Below are 19,136 nucleotides of genomic sequence, written 5' to 3'. Positions count from 1 at the left end.
TTTCTTATCCCTTTTCTCTTTCTTTTTTTCTCTTCCTTCTCTCTTTCTTCTCTTTATTGATTCATTTATTACTGTTTTTTTTTCTGTTTATTCTCTCTCTCTTTTTCCTTTATTGAACTTAACCTAACTTTAAACTAACCTGTTAATCACAACTGTTTTTTTTTTTTAACTCTTTCCTAACACCACATCATAGTTGACTTTTTCCTCTCTTTCCATTCATTTATTTTTAACCTAACATAACATTCACAGTTCTTTTCCTTACTCTTCCAAACATCACATAACATTTTTTTTTTACGTAACCTAACCTAACCTAACCTAACCAGTCACAATTCTTCTCCTTACTCTTCCAAAACACTACTTAACACATTTTTTCTTACCTAACCTAAGTCACTATTCCTGTACCCTCCCAAACGCCACATTACACAAACAGAACAGACACCCATTAAACCATAACAAGCTTAACCCTTTGATTCCCACCTGATACACCTTTCCCTAATCACCAATCACTCTGGGACATCTTCACTTGTTCCACAGCCACATCCAGTCAGCAACCCTTTCGCTGCTACACAAACTTTCGCTTTTATTTTCTGTAACCATTTTTTTGGATGTTATTTTTTGTGTAAAGATTTTGTAAATATTTTTGCCGCGTAAGGATGAAATTAATCTTGTTTTTTCCTTCTTTTCTCTCCCATTCCTTCCTGTGAACAGTTCTCACAGTGCCAGGGAGGTTAAATCTGGTAGAAATTGCGAGACCTATTCCTTTTTATCTCTTACGTTCTTCTAGAAGCTTATTAAGACTTCATGGCTTACTTCTGGTACTTTTAATTGTTATGCATCACAGTGAAATGGCTGATTTTCCCGACAATTCACACTTAACGAGCTGGTAAATAGATTCAGCAGTGACCAGCAATCACACATCGCTCTAATCCCTCACGACGGTGCAATGGTGATTTGCCGCAACAATGGAGTAACTGTAACTTGTATAATTTAATGTACGTATGCTTTACTTTCCTTTCGATTTTGTACATGTTATGATTTAGTATTTAATCTTAATTTTTTATACTTAAGTTGTTGTTTCTCTGTGCTTCTAAATATGTATGGTCAAAATATGTGTATGTTTGTCTGTCAGAGGTGTGGATGTGGTGGTGGTGGAGTAGTATTTTGTGGTGCGGTGTGGTGCAGATGTGGTAGTGGTGATGGAGTGGATGTGGATGAGATTAGTGTGGTGCTGGTGGCAATATGTGGATAGACGTGGATAATGGTACTGCAGATCATCATCATGTGGGTGGAATGGGTGGAATAGTTAAGCATTGTGGATTATGTGGACAGAAGGATGCTATATAGTGGATAAACAGTACATGTGTGGATAGACAAGTGATGTGACAGAGTGGATAGCAGTGTGGATATGTGGATGAGCGGTGTGGGTGATGTGGATAGGTCAATATGGAAGCAGTGGTATAGTTTGGGTTGGATGCTGGTAATAGTGTGGTGTTGTGGTGTGGTGTTGACAGGTTGCTTACATCCTTACCTCCTTCTGTTCTCAGATATTAAGCTTTCTCAGTAAACTTTTTTTTTTCTGGTATTTTTTAAATTTTTTTTCTTTTTTCCATTTTCTGTAAGGTAAAAAAAAAAAGTGAGGGGAGACAGTGGAGTGTATGTTAATTTTCTTTTTATTGACTTTCTTACATATAAATCTCTTCAATGTTTCTTTTTTTTCAGTTTTATTCAGTTTTATTCAGTTTTTTTTTACAGTTGTATAGTTAAAAGATGGAAAAATTAAGTGTATGGGATTCTTCAGAGTGTATGATAAATATATATACTGTAGTTAATTTCCATTATTATTGTTATTATTATTATTATTATTATTATTACTATTATTATTATTATTATTATTATTAGTATTATTAGTATTATTAGTATTACTATATTATTTTTATTATTATTATTATTATTATTATTATTATTATTATTACTGTTGTTTTCTTATCTTCTATATTCCTTACATTCTTTCATCCATTAAGTTAAGAAAGAAATTTGAAAATATGTAGAAAGCTTTTTTTTCAGTAAGTTAAAATTAATTAATTTTTATTTTCCTATCTCTTACCTCATTTTTTCCCCTTTCCTTTTTTTGCCCATTTTTTTCCCTCAAAGATAAGGAAAATTTGGAATAAAAAAATCTGAATATGTACAAATTTTAATGATTGTAGTAGTTTGTTATTTTTATTAATATAAGTTCACTTATAATAATGTTAATAAAATGAAAAGTTATCCACATAAGGATTTGTATATTTCATTACCCAGTGCTTTGTGTTATTATCTCATTTTGTCTTTCTTTCTCTTCCTTCCTTCCTTTCTTTTCTTGTTCATCAGTTTCCTTTCTTTTTCATTCATTCATTCTTTCCTTCCTTTTTTTTTTTTTCTTCCTTCCCTTTACTTGTCCTTTTTCATTCTTCCTCCCTTTTTTTTTCTATTCCCACTGTTCTCTTGCCCTCCTTCCTTCCTTGCATCTATCATCCACAATCTTAAACATTCAAATTTCCCGCCAGAAGCAGACGAGGATTCAAAATATCCACATTGCAGCATCCACTTAACATCCGTCCTTCCTCCATTCCTTCATTTCTTACATTCCTTCCCTCCTCTTTTATTGCCTTCCTGTCATTTCTTCTTTATTTCCTTTCCAATATTTTTTTTCTTCCATTTTCTTTCCTTTCTTACGTCTTTCATTTCCTACATCCCTTCCTTGCTCTTCCCTTTTCCTTCCTTTCTCTCTCCCTTTCTTACAACTCTTTTCCTATATTCTTTCCCTCATTTTCTCGTATAGCATTCCTTTCTTTCATCCTTAATGTATTACTTCCTTTTTCCTTTTTCCTTCCTTTGTTTCCTTCATCAATTTTCTTGTATTTATTTAATTTTTTTTTCGTTTCTTCCTCCATTTCTTCCTTTATTTCTTCCTTCGCACAGAAAATCAATCTAAAATCCACAATTAGAGACTTTAAACACCCAAAGGACATTTAAACACCCCGCTAAGATATTTAAATCCCCCGCCACTCAGCTGTTGTATCTCTCTCTCTCTCTCTCTCTCTCTCAGGAGGTTTGTTGACAGAAGGTTCTTCCCACACCTGCTCACACCTATTCAGCGCGACACCTGTTCATAATGAGTGGCAGGACCAGACCCAAGCACCTGCAAATAGTGACACCTGAAGAGGAGCTGGAGAACCTGAAGAACGAGGTGAGCAGATAGAGAGAGGTGGCGTGGCAGTAGTAGGGGGAGCTTATCTGTGTATGCTTTCCTGTGACTGTCAGGGCAGCTAAGATAGGAAAGTGTGCTGGTAAATCATAATATCAAGACAATTAGTGTAGTCAAATATTCGTGGTGGTTTTATCAAGTGCTCGTTAGTCAGGCAAGTAGCAGATTATTACGAGGAACTGACCAATACCAGCCTTGCTTATCGTAACTCCACTGTGTTGAGGTTGGTATTGTAACAAGATAAGGTTCATTTTCAGTTCCCAACCAACAAATTTCTCGTGTCTTGTTTTCTGGTGATGTGTACTGCATTAATTGATTTTCTACCTTTTTCCATCACAAATGTCTAGTATTCGCGTTGTGCCTCTTTCTCAAGTTATCGTTGCAGCAGCCACCACTCACCGCCACCCACAGCTGGCCAGCCACTGCTAAAACTCACTGGGCCTGCAGCAACTCACACAGAAGCAGCAGTAGTCAGGACAGCACTCGCCCTGTCACCAGGTGTGATGGTGCAGGTGGAAGTGGCTTGAAGGCCTTGGTGTAGTGCTGCAGTGCAAGGCAAGGACATGCAAAAACTACATTCACAGCACAGTTGTATATTTCACCACCAGAGAACAGAATGCAGTTATCTTGTGACTCACAGGCCACCACAGGCACCACATTCCCCACACCAGAGGCAGAGGCAGAGTCATGAGCACGTCACACACACGTCACTGGCCACTCACACGCTGGGCACAGAGTCACTTGGATATTCCCAGCTTGTGATGTAGGCACCACAAGCCTCACACCACCACAAGTCTTAGCACGGCTGGCCAGGAGAACAAGAACGTGGCCCAACACTCACGGGGTGCAGAGACTCAATGAGCATCTTGCAGCATCACACAGAAGCTGTGGGCTAGACACTGCAGAAACTCTTCTGGCTTCCTGTGAGGCTTTTTAATACCTTGGAATTGAAGCTGATTGGTCACCACTGTTACAGGCACACCAGCCAATCTTTGCCATCTATTATCAAGCCCACCTGAGTGCCACACCCCCCAAGCAGCGCCCCAACTAGCAACACCCTTCAACACACTGTACACTACACCCACACAGCCACTGTCTTCCTGCTCGGTTAAGGAGGGACCTGATGGAGGTCTTTGAGTGATATAGGGGATATAACAGGGGTGACATAAACACAATCCTTAGGGTCAGTATTCAGGATATGACAAGAAATAATGGGTTCAAGTATAATAAAATTATATTTCAAAGAAAGATCGGAAGGTGTTGGTTCTCAAATAGAGTGATATATGAATGGAATAGACTCAGTAATCAGGTTGTTAGTGCTGAGTCACTAGAGAGCTTCAAAAGATTAGACAAATTTATGGATGGCAATGATAGGCAGGCATGTTTCATACAGGGGCTGCCACGTGTAGGACTGGTGGCTTCTTGCACCAACTCTTATGTTTGTATGTCTTATTTAAAGGTGCAAGTAGGTAACCTAATCAAACTTAACCTTATCAATGAAACAAGTGTATCTCTTTATAAATACCATAATTAGTGATGCGTATCGGGAAATAGGGATGAAAAATTTTGATAATTAGACACTGGTAATTAGTGAACACAAGAACAAGAGAAAGTAAGGGAAACAGCAGGAAGCTACTGGGCTGACACATGGCAGTCCCCGTAGAGCTATTACTCTCCTTGTCTTCTATAATACCACCTCCTTCTCTTCCACCTCCCAGGTCGGCGTGCTGCACCGTGCCGTGGAGAGCAAGAGTGCTGCTGTGGGCATCCTGAGGGCTGAGCTACAGGAGTGCCAGAGAGAGAGGGACAAGTTCCGAACATTAGCAGAACAGGGTGGAGGCACAACACTGCACCGCTCCCCAACCCTGGCCCCGGCAAAGGTGAGGTGGTGGTGGTGGTTCTGTTTGGTGTTGAGTTTGTGTTTGGTTTGTTAATTGAGGCATAAACTAATACTTGTTCTGTTACTTATATTACTTTTGCTGTTGCTTTTTATTCATGAACCACCACTACTGATCTTTACCTTTTACTACTACTACTACTACTACTACTACTACTACTACTTGTTTAGATTAATAAAAGAAAGATTACTGCAGCCACCACCACCACCACCACCACCACCACCACAACTAACCCAGAATAAAAAGAACCATCACACAATCACATAAACATAAAACACACACACACACACACACACACACACACACACACACACACACACACACACACACACACACACACACACACACACACACACACACACACACACACACCTTACTAACAAACCCACTCCTCTACATACACACAAACTTAAACAAATCCACTTCTTCCCAGCTCTTCACTCCTTTCATCCACACATTCCCACACAGACCATAACATCCACTCTCTTCTGCTCCCCCTCCCCCCCCCAGGCAGCGTTGGGGGACCCTGGGCGCTCTGCAATGCTAAGTGGAGCTGACGGCACTTTGGCTCAGCTGTTGTGTCAAGCTAAGGAAGAGAACCGTATGCTAAGACAGGAGGCCACTGAGCTGAGGTGTCGACTGCATGATGCCCAGGCCGACACCAAGGTGATTGTGGGATGGATGGATGGAGGGAGGGAGGGGTGGGAGGGAGATAAGGATAGACGGAATATCATATAAGCAATTTTTTATTTTATTGTGTGTTTAATTATAAGAATTTGTAATAGTTGGGATGAGAAAGGACCAAAATCTCAAACTCTTTCATTTTCTCACATTGCATTTTACTTGGAAGAATTTTTAATAGACAAGTCGTAAAACAAAGCAAAACATCACATAGATAACGTTTCTATTATGTCATATGTCTAATTATAATTTACAATACTCAAAAACAAACTAAACATCAAATACATAAACTTCTATTTTATCATATCACATTAATTACAACTTTAATAGTCATCACAAAACAAAAAATCACGTACGTAACTTTTTCATTTCATTTTATCACATTTAACTCACTTCAGGTGCTGCGGGAGGAGGTGCAGCGGTGGCGGGGAGGTGGGGAGGGCCGGCGTGGCAGCCAGGCCAACACGGCACTCACCCAGCTGGCACTGCAAGAGCGGGAGCAGTTCATATCACAGATGGAGGAGCTCAGTGCCAAGGTGAGAGAGAAAGAGAGAGAGAGAGAGAGAGAGAGAGAGAGAGAGAGGGAGGTTAACTGTGGCATGGCATTATAACACTTCCTTGTCATGCCCCTGCACTTTTGAGCAGCAGACTGACACACAGAAGGGTTGGTGGTGGTGTCTCTCTCTGCCTTGTATCTTTAAACATCTTTCAAGTTTTCAATGCCCACAGAGATGATTGGACAGGTTCTCATGGGGGTTTCTCTCACTGGAAGCATGAAAACACCCTTGAAAACCTCAGTAATTTTGACTACCAATTAATGTCAATCTTTCTAACACTTTTCTCTCTTTCCTACATTTTTCTATTCTTCCTACACACTTCACCTTCCCTCTGGCACTCTTCTTAATACTATTCCATCCTTCCTAACACTTTCCCTCCCCTCTGGCATGTTTTCTAACCCTCTCCTTTCCCACGGCACTGCTCCTAACACTATGGGTGCCTCCGCAGTGCCAGGCGCTGGAGGGGGATGTGAGGGGCCTGGTGGAGGAGCGGGAGGAGCTGGTGAGGGAGCTGGATGCCACTCACCACAAACTCCACCGCCTCAATTTCATCCTCAACACCCTCCTCAACTCCCCCCACCACCCTGCTGCTAACACCACCAGCACCACTAACACTGCATCGTCCTCGGCTAATGCTCCTGTGCCTCCCAAGCGTATTGTTGACCTCGATGGTATTATCACGGAGAACAGGTCAGCTTGGGTCACTAACCTCTTTGTTTTTTTTGTTTTTTTTTTTTTATTTTTTTTTATTTGTTTTTATTTTGTTTGTTTGTTTATTCATTTTTGTGTACATGTGTGAATGGTTTTGTATGAGATTTTTGTTTTTTATTTTATTTATTTATTTTTTTTTATGAATGAATTTTTCTTCCACTTGCCTCTTTTCATCCCTTTCCTTTATACGTATGAGTAATTTTGTATCTTAACTTTTTTTCATTTTATTTTACCACTTTCCTTTATGTTTAGGTAAATGAATGAATGACTAGGGCAACCTCAGTGATGGCTACTTCCTCTATTTCACCAGAACCATGAAAACACCCTTGAAAACCCCACTAACTTCCACCAGACCCTATTAAAAGCTGGGAAGATAACACAGCAAACATACCAGACCATCTAATACCTTTACACCTTCAGATACCTGCAGCAGAGACTCAAACAGGCTGAGGAGGAGGTCACCCTGGCTAGGAGCAATTCTTTCAAATACAAGGTAAGTGTATGTATTAGGATGCCACTGTAATACTTGGAATAATATATAACAAAAGCTTGTGTGTTTTTCTTGTTTTATATAAGAGGGGAACTGGCCAAGGGCATCAAAAAGGGGGAAAAAAAGAAAAAGAAAATGTATAAGGAAAGAAAATTGAGATTGAGGATAAATGAAAGGAAGTTAAAAGGCAATTATTTGGGTTTGCATGAATGAAAGTGGGAATTGAGTGACAAAGGGTAAAAAAAGAGAAAGATAGAAGGAATTATCAGAAAGAATTGGGTGATGGAAGGACATGTTGAGTGACTTAGAGAGAAGGAAAGGAAAGTAAGAACTGGAAGAAGAGAAAAGAATGATGATTTTGGAAAGAACAAAAGAGAAGAAAAAAAAATGATTGTAAGAAATAAGGAAGGACTATTGAGACTTGAAGGGGACAAAGAAAGGAAGGAAAGGGACTGTGAGAGGAGAAAAGGAAAGAAAGAACAATTTAAGAAGGAAGGAGAGGGAAGAAAAAAGCAAAATAAAGGAACAATTGTAAGATGTAAAGAAGGAATATTGAGATGTAAAAAGGGCAAAGGAAGAAAAGGATGAAACTGTGAGGAGAAAAGGAAAAAAAGAACAGTTTTAGAAGGAAGGAGACGGAAAGAGAAGCAAAAATAAAGAAAGGCGTACAAGATATCTAGATACCTCTTTAGAAACTTAAATTTTGAAAGCTGTATATAACTTTATCTTACAATATTCCCAGTTTCTTGACATAGGCTCTAGTGGCATTCTCCTCCCTGTCTGTCTGTCTGTCCGTCACCCTCTCAACCCTGACCACTGTCCCCCCTCACGCAACAGTCAGCCCTGGAGAGATGTCGGTCACAGGGATCCGTCAAGCTTGGCACCTCGGAAAATCTCATCGTCACCCCAAAGCAAGGTACCTCTTCTTGTTTTCCTCTTGTCTTTCCTCTCTTCTTCCATCTCACCACGTTCTCTACTTTTTTCATCCCTAACATATAATGAGCAATCTTTCCCTCAACCTTTTCAATGACTAAACTTCAGTAAGAATACAAAAAAACACACTAGAACTTCCTTGAATTCACATCCTATCAACAAATAAACATTCATTCAAAAATTCTACATATCCTGCTTGCCCTCATGATCCTAGCCTCAGTCTGGCCCTTGCAGTGAGTGAGCTTCTGCAGGAGTACCGCGGGGAAGTGGGCGGCCTGGCGGAGAGTGACCTGCGCTCCCTGTGTGTGGCACTGGTGGATGCCCTTGGCCAGCGTTCCAGAGCCCTACGCACCCAACGCTCCGCCAACAGGTCAGTTGCTGCTGGTCCTAGCTACCCTCTGGTGTGGGTGAGGTGCAAGTGAGTAATGTTTATACTAGTCTGTGTGTAGTTGAAATACACTTTGAGGTTAGAATTTGAGGTACATACACCACCACCAGCACCACCAACAACAATCTTTCCAGGGTCCTCGTGAACCGTGTAAACGAACTGGAGCGTCGCCTTATTGACCAGAACAGCCAGCAAGGAAACACCAGTGTGGGGAGCGACCAGCGGGCAGAGGAGGCCATGTCGGACCTTCCACTGGCCACGCAGGAGCTCATGGAGGGGTACACACCCCCTGCTGGTCGTGGGGGCTTAGCGTGGGTCAAGGAGGAAGATGCATCTCGTGACCCCAGATTATCGAAATTCCTTGGACGTTTTTCCTCGTCTCAGCCTCCTGTGCAGAGAGAGACGGGTGATGGCGGGGATGCAGAGGCACAGCCGACTGGAGAACAGGAGTACACAGGTGATAGGAACATGGGCAGCGGAGCAAAGCGAGACACGAAGGAAAACACAGACAGGACAAACGATAGGGAAAATGAAAGCACGAGTGAGAAGAGCAAGGATCAGAACAAGACAAACAATACTAATAAGAGTCACAAAGAAATTATCAGAGAGGAAGAGGAGGAGGAGGAGGAGGAGGAGGAGCAAGAGGAAGACATCCCTCTCCTTGCCGCAGACCTCCACCAGCCTCAGAGACCCACAGATGATGACCTAGAGGAGATAGTGCCCCTGGACCAGCTGGACGCATACATTAAGGAGATGCAGATGAAAAGGCGACGCTCAGCACACAAAGGGAAGGCGGAGAAGAGGAACGCAAAGAACGAAAAGGCGGAAACTGACGAACAAACAAACCTGAAGGAGAAGGAAACTGAGGCAGAGAAGGACGTGGATCAAGGAATTAGAGAGACAGAAGTGCGACAAGAAACAAATGCACAGGGAAAAGCGAGCAAAGACGAGAGAAAGGAAACAAAAGAACATAGACATGAAGTACACGAGAGCAGCAGAGGAGAAGCAGAGGGAGAGACAACAGAACCAGACGAAGAGAAGAAAGACCCCAACGCAAAACAAGAAACGCACGATATAACAAACGAAGAAAAACAAAAAGCAAATCAAAACACCACCATCACATCTTTAGAGAAAAACACCAAAGAGGACAAGGAGGAGGAGGGCGATGATGACGATGATGACGACAGCATCGATTTAGACCTCAGCGACTACGACAGCGACAACGACAACCTGGATCTGGCGCTGAGAGAATGGAAAAATGACTGCGGAGGAAAGGTTGGAGGGGAGGTGTCTTCTCCAGTGCGGGGAGGGAAGAGGGAGATGTTCAGGCTCTGGAAGAAAGAGAAGAGGAGCAGCGATGATCTGGAACTGCCTTCTGACCTCCAAGCACTCCTGGATAAGGCAACTGCTGCGGCCAAGATGGAGGACAGTGGCTGGACGACGTGAGGGCAAAATATCTCAGGAATAGTATTTAAAAATTGTTGTGTTTTTTAATCAGTTTTATTTTTGTTTAGTGATTCCTGTTGTTTGTTGCCTCTTATTGTTTACAGTGTTAGTATATCATTATAAATACACACACATGTATCAGTCTCTCGCTCTCTCTATAACACACACACTATTAAACAAAACACAAGCATTATTAAACTACTGCCATCTCTAACTCTACCCAGTGCACACCATGACCTCAAATATGTACACAAAAAATACTGACACACACACACACACACACACACACACACACACACACACACACACACACACACACACACACACCACATCACTTGCAAGAAATTCATAACAAAAAGACACATGCCCACAACCCATAACCAATTCTCAAACTCATTCCAATAACGTTGCTGGAAGTTGTGTAATGCAATGTAATCTAGTCTTGCTTTCCAATGACTTTTTTCTTCTATTGTCGTTTGTTGCCTTTAACTGCAGCCACTCAAAAAGACACATTTGCTCACTACTTCAACACAGCCTCAGGTCTTGTAATGTTTAACACACACGCTGCACCAGGAAGTGTGTGGCATCCAGGGCTTGTCCGATGGGGAACATTAACTCTGGGAGAACCTGTGGGTAGAGAGCCATTGAAGTGCTGACAATAATTACTACTTGCTAGGAAATTAAAAAGCTGCCTGTCACAAGAAGAGTTAATAGACTGTCATTTTAAGTGTTGACAATGATTTACATCTTGTTGGTAGTGAGAAGGTTAAGTCAGAGATGTGTTACCTGTGTTAACCCTTTCACTGTGACACCAGACAATTAGCAGCAGCAGAAGCAATAAGTGAAGACTTTATAACCACATACAAGAAAGCTAGCGATGAAAAACAGCACATTTTGCAATTTCTTCCTAGTTCAAAGATTGGAGGTGGCTGTAGAAAAAGTAAAGGTGTCTCAGAGTGATTGGTGATTAGGGAAAGGTGTACCAAGTGGCAGTCAAAGAGTTAATGGTGAAGTAACATCTAAGCCTCCCATCTATAAATACAAATGAAAACCCTCTCTGTGTTAATCATATCTTGCTATAGGACTAAAACCTTTCAGGGAGAAATGCAATAGGTGTTCGTTTACAAGTGTTGACAAAATACATGCTGGGGAAGTAAAGAGCAGGTAGTGAGCAAAGTAAGAGGCCGTGATGTGTTGTACTTAGCAAAGCCCCCTCAGAACATTTAAGAGTTGAGGTCATCTAACTATTGACCATAAATCTATATCTAATAAAGGAGCTGAAAAAATAGAATAAAATAAAAATGATTGTAATGAGTGCAATAGTGACGTGTGTGTGTGTGTGTTTGTGTTAAGTGCCATACAGAGAAAGAATGCTGGAGAAGTGTGTGTGTGTGTGAAGCGAGTGTCTTAAGTGTGTGTGTATGTGAAGTGAGTGTTTTTAAGTCAGTGTGTGTGTGTGTGTGTGTGTTATCAGTTAAGTGCCATAGAGAACAAATGCTGAAGAAATGAGTCTGTTTTAATGTGTATGTTAACAATTAAGTGCCACAGTGCAAGAATGCTGAAGAAACGTGTGTCTTTGTTACCAGCTAGAGAATAAATGCTGAAGAAATTAATGTATTATGTATATGTTAAAAATTAAGTGCCAGACAAGTGCCAGTCAACGAACACTGAACAGATGAGTGCATTTGACAAGAATACCAGATCTGCAAGTAACCAAAGACGTGAGGTAGTGTCAGGTGTGATGTTGGGCTGAATGCTTGACACTTTCCTATCTACAGTGCCATGGAGAAGAAATGATGATGTCTAATAAGTGCACAAGATCTAGTGGCAGCCAACGACATGTGGTAGTGCGTCAGGTGCGGTCAAGTTTGGCTGAATGCTGTAAACTTTCCTCTCCAAACTGTTGCCTTTCACGGATTACTCATCTATTATAGTAGCAAGTGTAGTATTGTCAAGGTTTACGTGTGTGTGTGTGTGTGTGTTTAATATAGTAATGTATACCTGCCTTGCCTATGTTAATATTATGATTCAATACACATCTGCTTTTCAATTCCATACCTTTCCTGAAATATTTAAGACAACACATCAAGAAATTAAATGAGAGAGAGAGAGAGAGATTCCTATCAGTCACCACCAAAGGATGTATCTAAGAAATCACTGTACTTTTACAACTTTTCACTGCTAGACAATTTCTCCCATGATCATCTGTAAAATTATTGACCCTTATTTTTGTACTTTTAAACAGTTCCCAGACTCAAAAAACAAAATTAACTTCATATTCTTTTGTTTTTCTCTCTCTCTCTCTGTTCTTTCTGTCCTTGCGAACTTCTTCATCCACAGTTTTGGATATTAGCAAGTGACAATGGCAGTGAAAAGGTTTACATCACAAGGATTAGCAGTGATACCAAATATATACACTGTTTTTTGGTCACCATCTATGAAATAAACCCACTACAAACAGCTATTAGTGAACACCAGAAGGCAGAATGTTACAGATACGCCTGCTTTTACTAACATCACAGGGATCTGCAGTGACAGCCAACAAGCAACACTGACGTCACCACTAGAGGGCACAGTGTTAGAAAGAAAACCAGATTAAGAGGAAAAAGTACGACAGACAGAACAAGAGGAACAAGAATGAAAGGATAAGAAGAAAACAACAATGAGAACAAGAACAAGAATAAAAGAGGGAAAGAAGACAAACAGAACAGAAAATGAACAAAGAGAACAATAATAAAACACAAACAATGACACCAGCAGGAGCAATCTAAGAGACACACCTACTTTCACTAACGTCACGGGAACCAGCAGTGACGGCCAGCGAGCGCACTGTCTCGGGTCACCACCACAGGACCAATCAGGGTCATCTGGCACCGAGAGTCTTCCGTTTCTCTTTCTGCAGCTGCTCCCTCTCTCTGGGCGGCAGCTGCTCCTCCAATTGCTTCAGTTTCTCTTCATTGTATTTCTGTGTTCATGGTTTAATTACAGTAGAAAAACTTATAGAAAAAAATATATGTTGTTTTTTGGTGTTTCTGGTGTTTAATTCAATACAAATAACCTTAAATAAGAAGAAAATATCAGTCACTTAAGCTTCTCATATTTGTTTGTGGGATTTGACTACATATAAAATCAGATACAATAAAACAAAAAATAAACACTAAACAGACCTAAGTTGCTTTAAAAAAAATTCCTGTTGAAAATTAAATAGGAAGAGAGAATGAAGAAATATGAGACGTCATCTCAAATTGAAATAGGAGGAGGAGAGGAATAAGAGGAAGAGAAGAGGAGAGAAAGAAAGAAAAGAATAAGGAACAGGGGAATGAGAATATGAGAGAATAACAGGAAGTGAACAAAAGAGAATAAGAGGAGAAGGAAAATGGACAGAAGAGGAGGAACAAGAGAAAGAGAACAGCAATACAACGAAACTTAAGGAAGATGAAGCTAGTGAACAAAAGAAAATAAAAAGAAAAGAACAAGAGGAACAAAAATAAGAGAATAAGAAGAAAACATCAAAATGAGAACAAGAACAAGAATAAAAAAGAAAAAAGTAAAAAAAGAACAGGAAGCAAACTAGAAGAACAAGAGACAAGCAGAATGAAACAAACAAAACAAGACACTGGAGGAAATGAAGACAAACAGAAACAGAGGAACAAGAAAGAACAGGAAGAAAATTAAAGGAACAAAAAACAAGACAGAATGAGACAAACAAAACACAACGCACAAAAGGACGCGAGGAGCAAGAGCAGCAAACCTTAAGGAAGATGAAGCCGTGCCTCATGGACGCGGCACGGTGGAGGGAGCGTACCGTGGCAGGCCGGCCCCCCACCTCTGTGATGAAGGGCAGCGCCGAGGCCACCAGCCGATGGGGTCCCCGTCCAGTGCTGATGAACGCAAGAGAGGTCTCCGGATTTATGTATTTCACTGAGGAGGAGGAAAGAGTGAAGTGAAAAGTGAGCACTGCTGTTTCTTGCCTTTGTTTCCTCTTGGTTACTTCAATGTTGAGGAAATGTGAGAAGTGAAAAAAAATAGCATGTTTTTTTTTTATTTTTTTATCCCTTTCTCTTTTCATATCATGGTTGAACGAGGGAATAAGACAGGAAGGAATACTTTGTTTTTGCTTTGTTTCCTCCAGATCCATGCATTTCACTACAAGGAGGAAAACGGGTAAGTGAGAAACGAGATTTTTTTTTTTCTTTTTAGTCGTTTTTTTCGTTTTTGTCTATCATACATCCTGCCTAAAGAACGTAACATGGAATGGGACAGTTATTATGCTTTTTGTGAGTCTATTCCTCCCTGTCTTACATCCCACTTGAAAGAGGCTGTACATGTGTAGCAGGAAGAGATGAAAGTTGACACACAAGCTTAGAGTGAGAAAAAAGTACAAAAAAGATTACTGGATGCCTGAAAATGAAAATGAAAATAGTGTGTGTGTGTGTGTGTGTGTGTGTGTGTGTGCTAAACTAGGAGAGAGAAAAGTACAGGAGACAGTGAATAATTAGCACTTAAATGGCTGAGATTCTATTTGACGACTGTGGATGAAAATTGCTGGTTCCGTCTGTAGATATAACAAGCCACAAGTTCATACCTACACAATATAAAAAAAATAATAATAAAATAACAATAATAATCATAATAATCATAATAATGTATAGCAATGATGCATACAATCTTACATACCAAGAAAATACGTCTTTTTTTTTTATCTATTAGTGTGACAGGTATAATTAAACAATAGCTAATAATACACCTGCTACTACTACTACCACTACTACTACTACTACCACTACTACTACTACTACTACCACTACTACTACTACTACTACCACCACCCTCACCACCAAAGCCAGGGATGACAGCGCCGACCCCAAAATCTCCGTGCAACCGCTTGACAGCCTCCAGCACCGCCTTATGTAGGGTGTTCATCCGGATGTAGCCACTCTCCGGCACCACCTCCACCACCAGGTACCTGAAGGAGAGAGAGAGAGAGAGTGCACGTTTATCACATTGTACAAACCACAAGATATAACCAGAAGACACATTTAACACACCACCACACACCACACAATGAAACTAACGCCCATTTTGCCTCCCCTGGCAGTATTTCATGACCCTGGAGAGGAAATGAGTTAGGAAAACCATGAAAATAACTAACCTCCTCTTGAATCTGACCATGCTGAGAGAGAGAGAGAGAGAGAGAGAGAGAGCATCTTGCAACCGGGACTGTTTCAATATCTTTTACCTATTTTCACTATTTGTCCTGCACTATATTATTTTTTTAATAGAATTTTATTTTCTATGAATTTATTTGATATTTTGAAAATTAATACGTACATAGCCGTAAATTTTATTGGATAACTTTAATATACATTTATTTCATTATTTCTAGCTATGGGAATAATCTGGATGCTTCCTTTTATAACAAATAGCTGAATGTGTTCAAAATACACATAATAATTGGCAAAGGCTCAGTGTTTCTATGTATAGTCTGTTAAAATGAAATTGTGGAGAACAGTAATAACTTGAGATTAAATGAGAACATGATATTGACATTGGCTATATGTCAGGAAAAGATAATTATAATTAAATGTGTATGGAAGATTACAAAACAATTATTTTAATTCGAAATATATATTAAATCGGATATCAAAATTGTTTAGAATAACACTAACACCTGTTTGTTTACAAGGGATGTTGCCATGGTAACCAGTAAACATTACCCGCCCCTTCTGGAATAATAATAATGAAAATAATGAAATAACTACATAACAAAACTATATCATAATAAACCAATACGAAAACTACAACCAAATACCCAAGAGAAACGAGTATATTGACAACATGCACTGACATTACAAACGAGAGAGGAGATAACAGGAGTGAGAAAAGGAGACGGACAGAGGGAGCGACAAGAAGAAAGAGGAAATATTGAGCTTTTTCACACATTTCTCGTCCACGCTCACTCTTCTCTAGGTGATGACAGGACCAATAGATAACAAAGGAAAATGCTGACGCTGAGAAATGTTGCGTTTTGTCTCTTAATTAATAGTTTCAAGGCTTTTAAATGTTTCTCTGGTAATTACTCGATTTTCAGGATGGAGAGAGAGAGAGAGAGAGAGAGAGAGAGTGTGTGTGTGTGTGTGTGTGTGTTGGGATGTTTGTCATGTACTGTTCTTATTTCTCCTTCATTTCTTTCTGTTCTAACTTTTTTGCTTTACTCTCTCTCTCTCTCTCTCTCTCTCTCTCTCTCTCTCTCTCTCTCTCTCTCTCTCTCTCTCTCCTATTTTAAATCCTTTCCCTTTAATCCTCACTTCTCTCCTACCTCTAACACACAATCTCTCTCTCTCTCTCCCCTACAGGATGTCTCTCCGCGCCCTACCCCTTCAGTTCCTCAACCTCGGAGGAGAGATGATGTATGTCATCGACCAGAGGCTAAAAGCTCAGGAAATCCCAGAGAACCAGGCCACTAAAGGTGATTGGGAGGTCATGTAGGGATGAAGGAATGGGAAGAGTGGAAATGGTTACAGGAAAAACAGAGAGATTTTGTGAAGGTGAAAGTCCCTACTATACTCATTCATACACTCCTCTGCTTCTGTCACACTCAGATACATTCACCCTTCACCCTGTCATCCACACACTCCTCTCACTGTCACCCGCCTAACTTAACTACCCCCCAGTCCGCAACGACATCATCACCATCATGCTGAATCGCCGCTTTGTGGAGGAGGTTTTCACGCCCCAGGAGATGTACAGCAGCCCATCTCTCAGGACGGTGTTCGACAAGCTGGCCCATGCTTCTATCATGCGTCTCAACCCCCCCAGCATGGACAAGGTTAGGTTTGGTTTGGTTAGGTTAGGTTTTGTTAGAAAGAATTGAGTTTTTCTTCATTTTTTTCCTGTTTTTTTTTTTTTTGGAGATTTATTTACCTACCTTGTTAATTTGTAAGCTGAGATTAATTTGTATGTACTCAATTAACTGTCTATCTATCTATTTATCTATCAGTCTGTGTATCTGTCTGTATATCTATCTGTCTGTCTATCTCTCCTCACCTTCACCCATCACTTCCCTTCACCATCACCCCCCACTCTTTCCTCCAACACTTCCATTTCTCTCCTTCCTTAACCTTCATTCCTCCTCCTTCACCTCCACTCACCACCACCTCCACCACCTTCACCACCATTCCCTCCACAGCTGTATGACCTGATGGTGATGGCCCTTAAACAGCAGCTCCTCTCCTGTCAGTGTCCCAGGGAGGTGTTGCTAATGACCCTAAACCACCTTGATGCCCTTAGGGAGTACGCCACACTCCCCCAGGCTGCGGCTCAGGTGGAGGCTGCCCTGACTCTCTTTTGTCAGGTGTGTAATGGGTGCTTGGGTGTGTTTGGGTGTGTTTGGGTGTGTTTGGATGTGTTTTGTCTCTATTCTGTCTGTCTGCTTCCTTTTTCTGGTGTTTATTTTATTATCTCAGTGTTTGTTTCCTCAATTTTCTTATTTATTTGTGTGCTTTTCTCTCTCTTTATCCTAGTACTTATCTTTTCCTTCTCTAGAAATACCTCTCTCTCTCTCTCTCTCTCTCTCTCTCTCTGTTCTTTCCTTCCACTTCCCTTTTCTCTTCCTCTTCCTTCTCCTTTCCCTCCCTTTTCACACCTCTTTTCTTCACCACACCTCACTCAGTCTCTCCATTTTCCTCCTCCTCACACCTCCTTTCTTTCCTCCAACACCTTTCTCCCTTTTTTCCTTCTTTTCCTATAAATTTTCACTCATTTCTTTCACTTTTCTTCCTTCCCTTCTCCCAACATCTCCTTTTCCTCCCTTTTCCCTCCATTCCTTCTCCCATCACCTTCTCTTTCCCTTTCTTTCTTTCTTTCCTTGTCTTTACACCTTTTTCTTCCATTCCAAACCTTCCTTTCCTCCTTGTTTTCCCCTTTTTCCTATCATTTATCACATTTCTTTCTTTATTTTCCTCTATTCATTCACACTTTCTCATTTTATTCCACCTCATTTCCTCCTTTCCCTTCCTTCCCACACATATTTTCCTTACCAGTCACTATCTCCCTCTCTTCCTTCTCCCTACACCTCCTCTCCCTCTCTCTCTCACCACTTATGCCCTCTGGTGTGCTCCCTGCAGACCTACGTAAACATGCCAGCTGGAGAGGTGTGGGCTGCTCGCTTAGCTCTCCTCTCCTTTGTTCAAGATGTCAAGATTAGAGTCTCTGTGTTTCTTAAGCAGGGTCTTCAGACACCCACTGGTACCCTGGTTCTCCCTCCACCTGGCCCTGTACCTTTTGGTGAGTGAATAAATGATTAATGATAAAACACAGATACATACATGGTTGCTCATAAATATACAGGTCTATTTGATTGGTGGAAATTGTTAAAACCTGTGCACTGTGGGTAATTAAATGTACATACTTGAATATCGATCTATCTCTTTGTGTATCTAATTAATCTTCAGTCTATCTGTCTATCTATCAGTCAATCTATCCATATATCTGTCAGTCTATTTATCTATCTATCTATCCATCTAACTAACCAATTGTCTATCTATTTATCTATCTATTCTTCCTCTCTATCATTCCCCTCTCTTCCTTCCCCAGGCAATGAGGTCCCAGGGGTGGTGCGGGTGATGGCAGGGCAGGGGGAGGTGGTGGGGATCCTCAGATTCCCCCCCAATGGAGACTTTGCCCCCCCAGCATCCCCCGGCTCCCTTGACCCTGTGGGGGAGCGTGGCACTACTCTCGGCACCAATATGTGAGTGGGAGAGAGAGAGAGAGAGAGATTTGTTTA

The 19,136-nt window shown here is 40.9% G+C and overlaps 3 protein-coding genes across 6 annotated transcripts in view; 2 read left to right on the top strand and 1 right to left on the bottom strand.

Moving 5' to 3' along the window:
* The first annotated feature begins 2,913 nt into the window (after positions 1-2,913).
* On the top strand, positions 2,914-10,696 carry LOC135094961 (ABC transporter F family member 4-like). 2 transcript variants are annotated; one of them, XM_063995504.1, is made up of 9 exons: positions 2,914-3,229; positions 4,966-5,127; positions 5,656-5,811; positions 6,225-6,362; positions 6,832-7,073; positions 7,515-7,587; positions 8,422-8,500; positions 8,752-8,887; positions 9,040-10,696. In XM_063995504.1, the coding sequence occupies exons 1-9, from the start codon at positions 3,155-3,157 to the stop codon at positions 10,349-10,351; spliced, it is 2,373 nt and encodes a 790-aa protein (XP_063851574.1). In that variant the 5' UTR covers positions 2,914-3,154; the 3' UTR covers positions 10,352-10,696. The 2 variants fall into 2 exon arrangements, with proteins under 2 accessions (XP_063851574.1, XP_063851575.1); XM_063995505.1 differs by lacking the exon at positions 2,914-3,229 and adding an exon at positions 3,269-3,470.
* Positions 10,697-10,779: 83 nt separating this feature from the next.
* LOC135094964 (ribonuclease P/MRP protein subunit POP5-like) lies at positions 10,780-15,550 on the bottom strand. 2 transcript variants are annotated; one of them, XM_063995512.1, is made up of 5 exons: positions 15,504-15,550; positions 15,187-15,317; positions 14,103-14,272; positions 13,132-13,316; positions 10,780-10,978 (listed from the first exon to the last, which is right to left on the bottom strand). In XM_063995512.1, the coding sequence occupies exons 1-4, from the start codon at positions 15,521-15,523 to the stop codon at positions 13,215-13,217; spliced, it is 423 nt and encodes a 140-aa protein (XP_063851582.1). In that variant the 5' UTR covers positions 15,524-15,550; the 3' UTR covers positions 10,780-10,978; positions 13,132-13,214. The 2 variants fall into 2 exon arrangements, with proteins under 2 accessions (XP_063851582.1, XP_063851580.1); XM_063995510.1 differs by having other exon boundaries at positions 13,136-13,316.
* Positions 15,189-19,136, top strand: part of LOC135094963 (protein OSCP1-like) — a 7,541-nt gene continuing 3,593 nt past the window's right edge. Inside the window, exons 1-6 of one of the 2 annotated variants that reach the window (XM_063995509.1) lie at positions 15,189-15,313; positions 16,708-16,820; positions 17,026-17,180; positions 17,541-17,705; positions 18,478-18,637; positions 18,947-19,100. In XM_063995509.1, coding sequence (XP_063851579.1) covers positions 16,709-16,820; positions 17,026-17,180; positions 17,541-17,705; positions 18,478-18,637; positions 18,947-19,100 — 746 coding nt within the window. In that variant the 5' untranslated portion in view covers positions 15,189-15,313; position 16,708. Of the gene's footprint in view, positions 15,314-16,033; positions 16,322-16,707; positions 16,821-17,025; positions 17,181-17,540; positions 17,706-18,477; positions 18,638-18,946; positions 19,101-19,136 lie in introns of those variants that run through there. The other variant, XM_063995508.1, reaches the window with a different exon arrangement.

The sequence above is a fragment of the Scylla paramamosain genome, chromosome 47 (genome assembly GCF_035594125.1).
Source record: "Scylla paramamosain isolate STU-SP2022 chromosome 47, ASM3559412v1, whole genome shotgun sequence".
NCBI lineage: Eukaryota > Metazoa > Arthropoda > Malacostraca > Decapoda > Portunidae > Scylla > Scylla paramamosain.
This window is presented reverse-complemented; position numbering and strand designations above follow the sequence as displayed.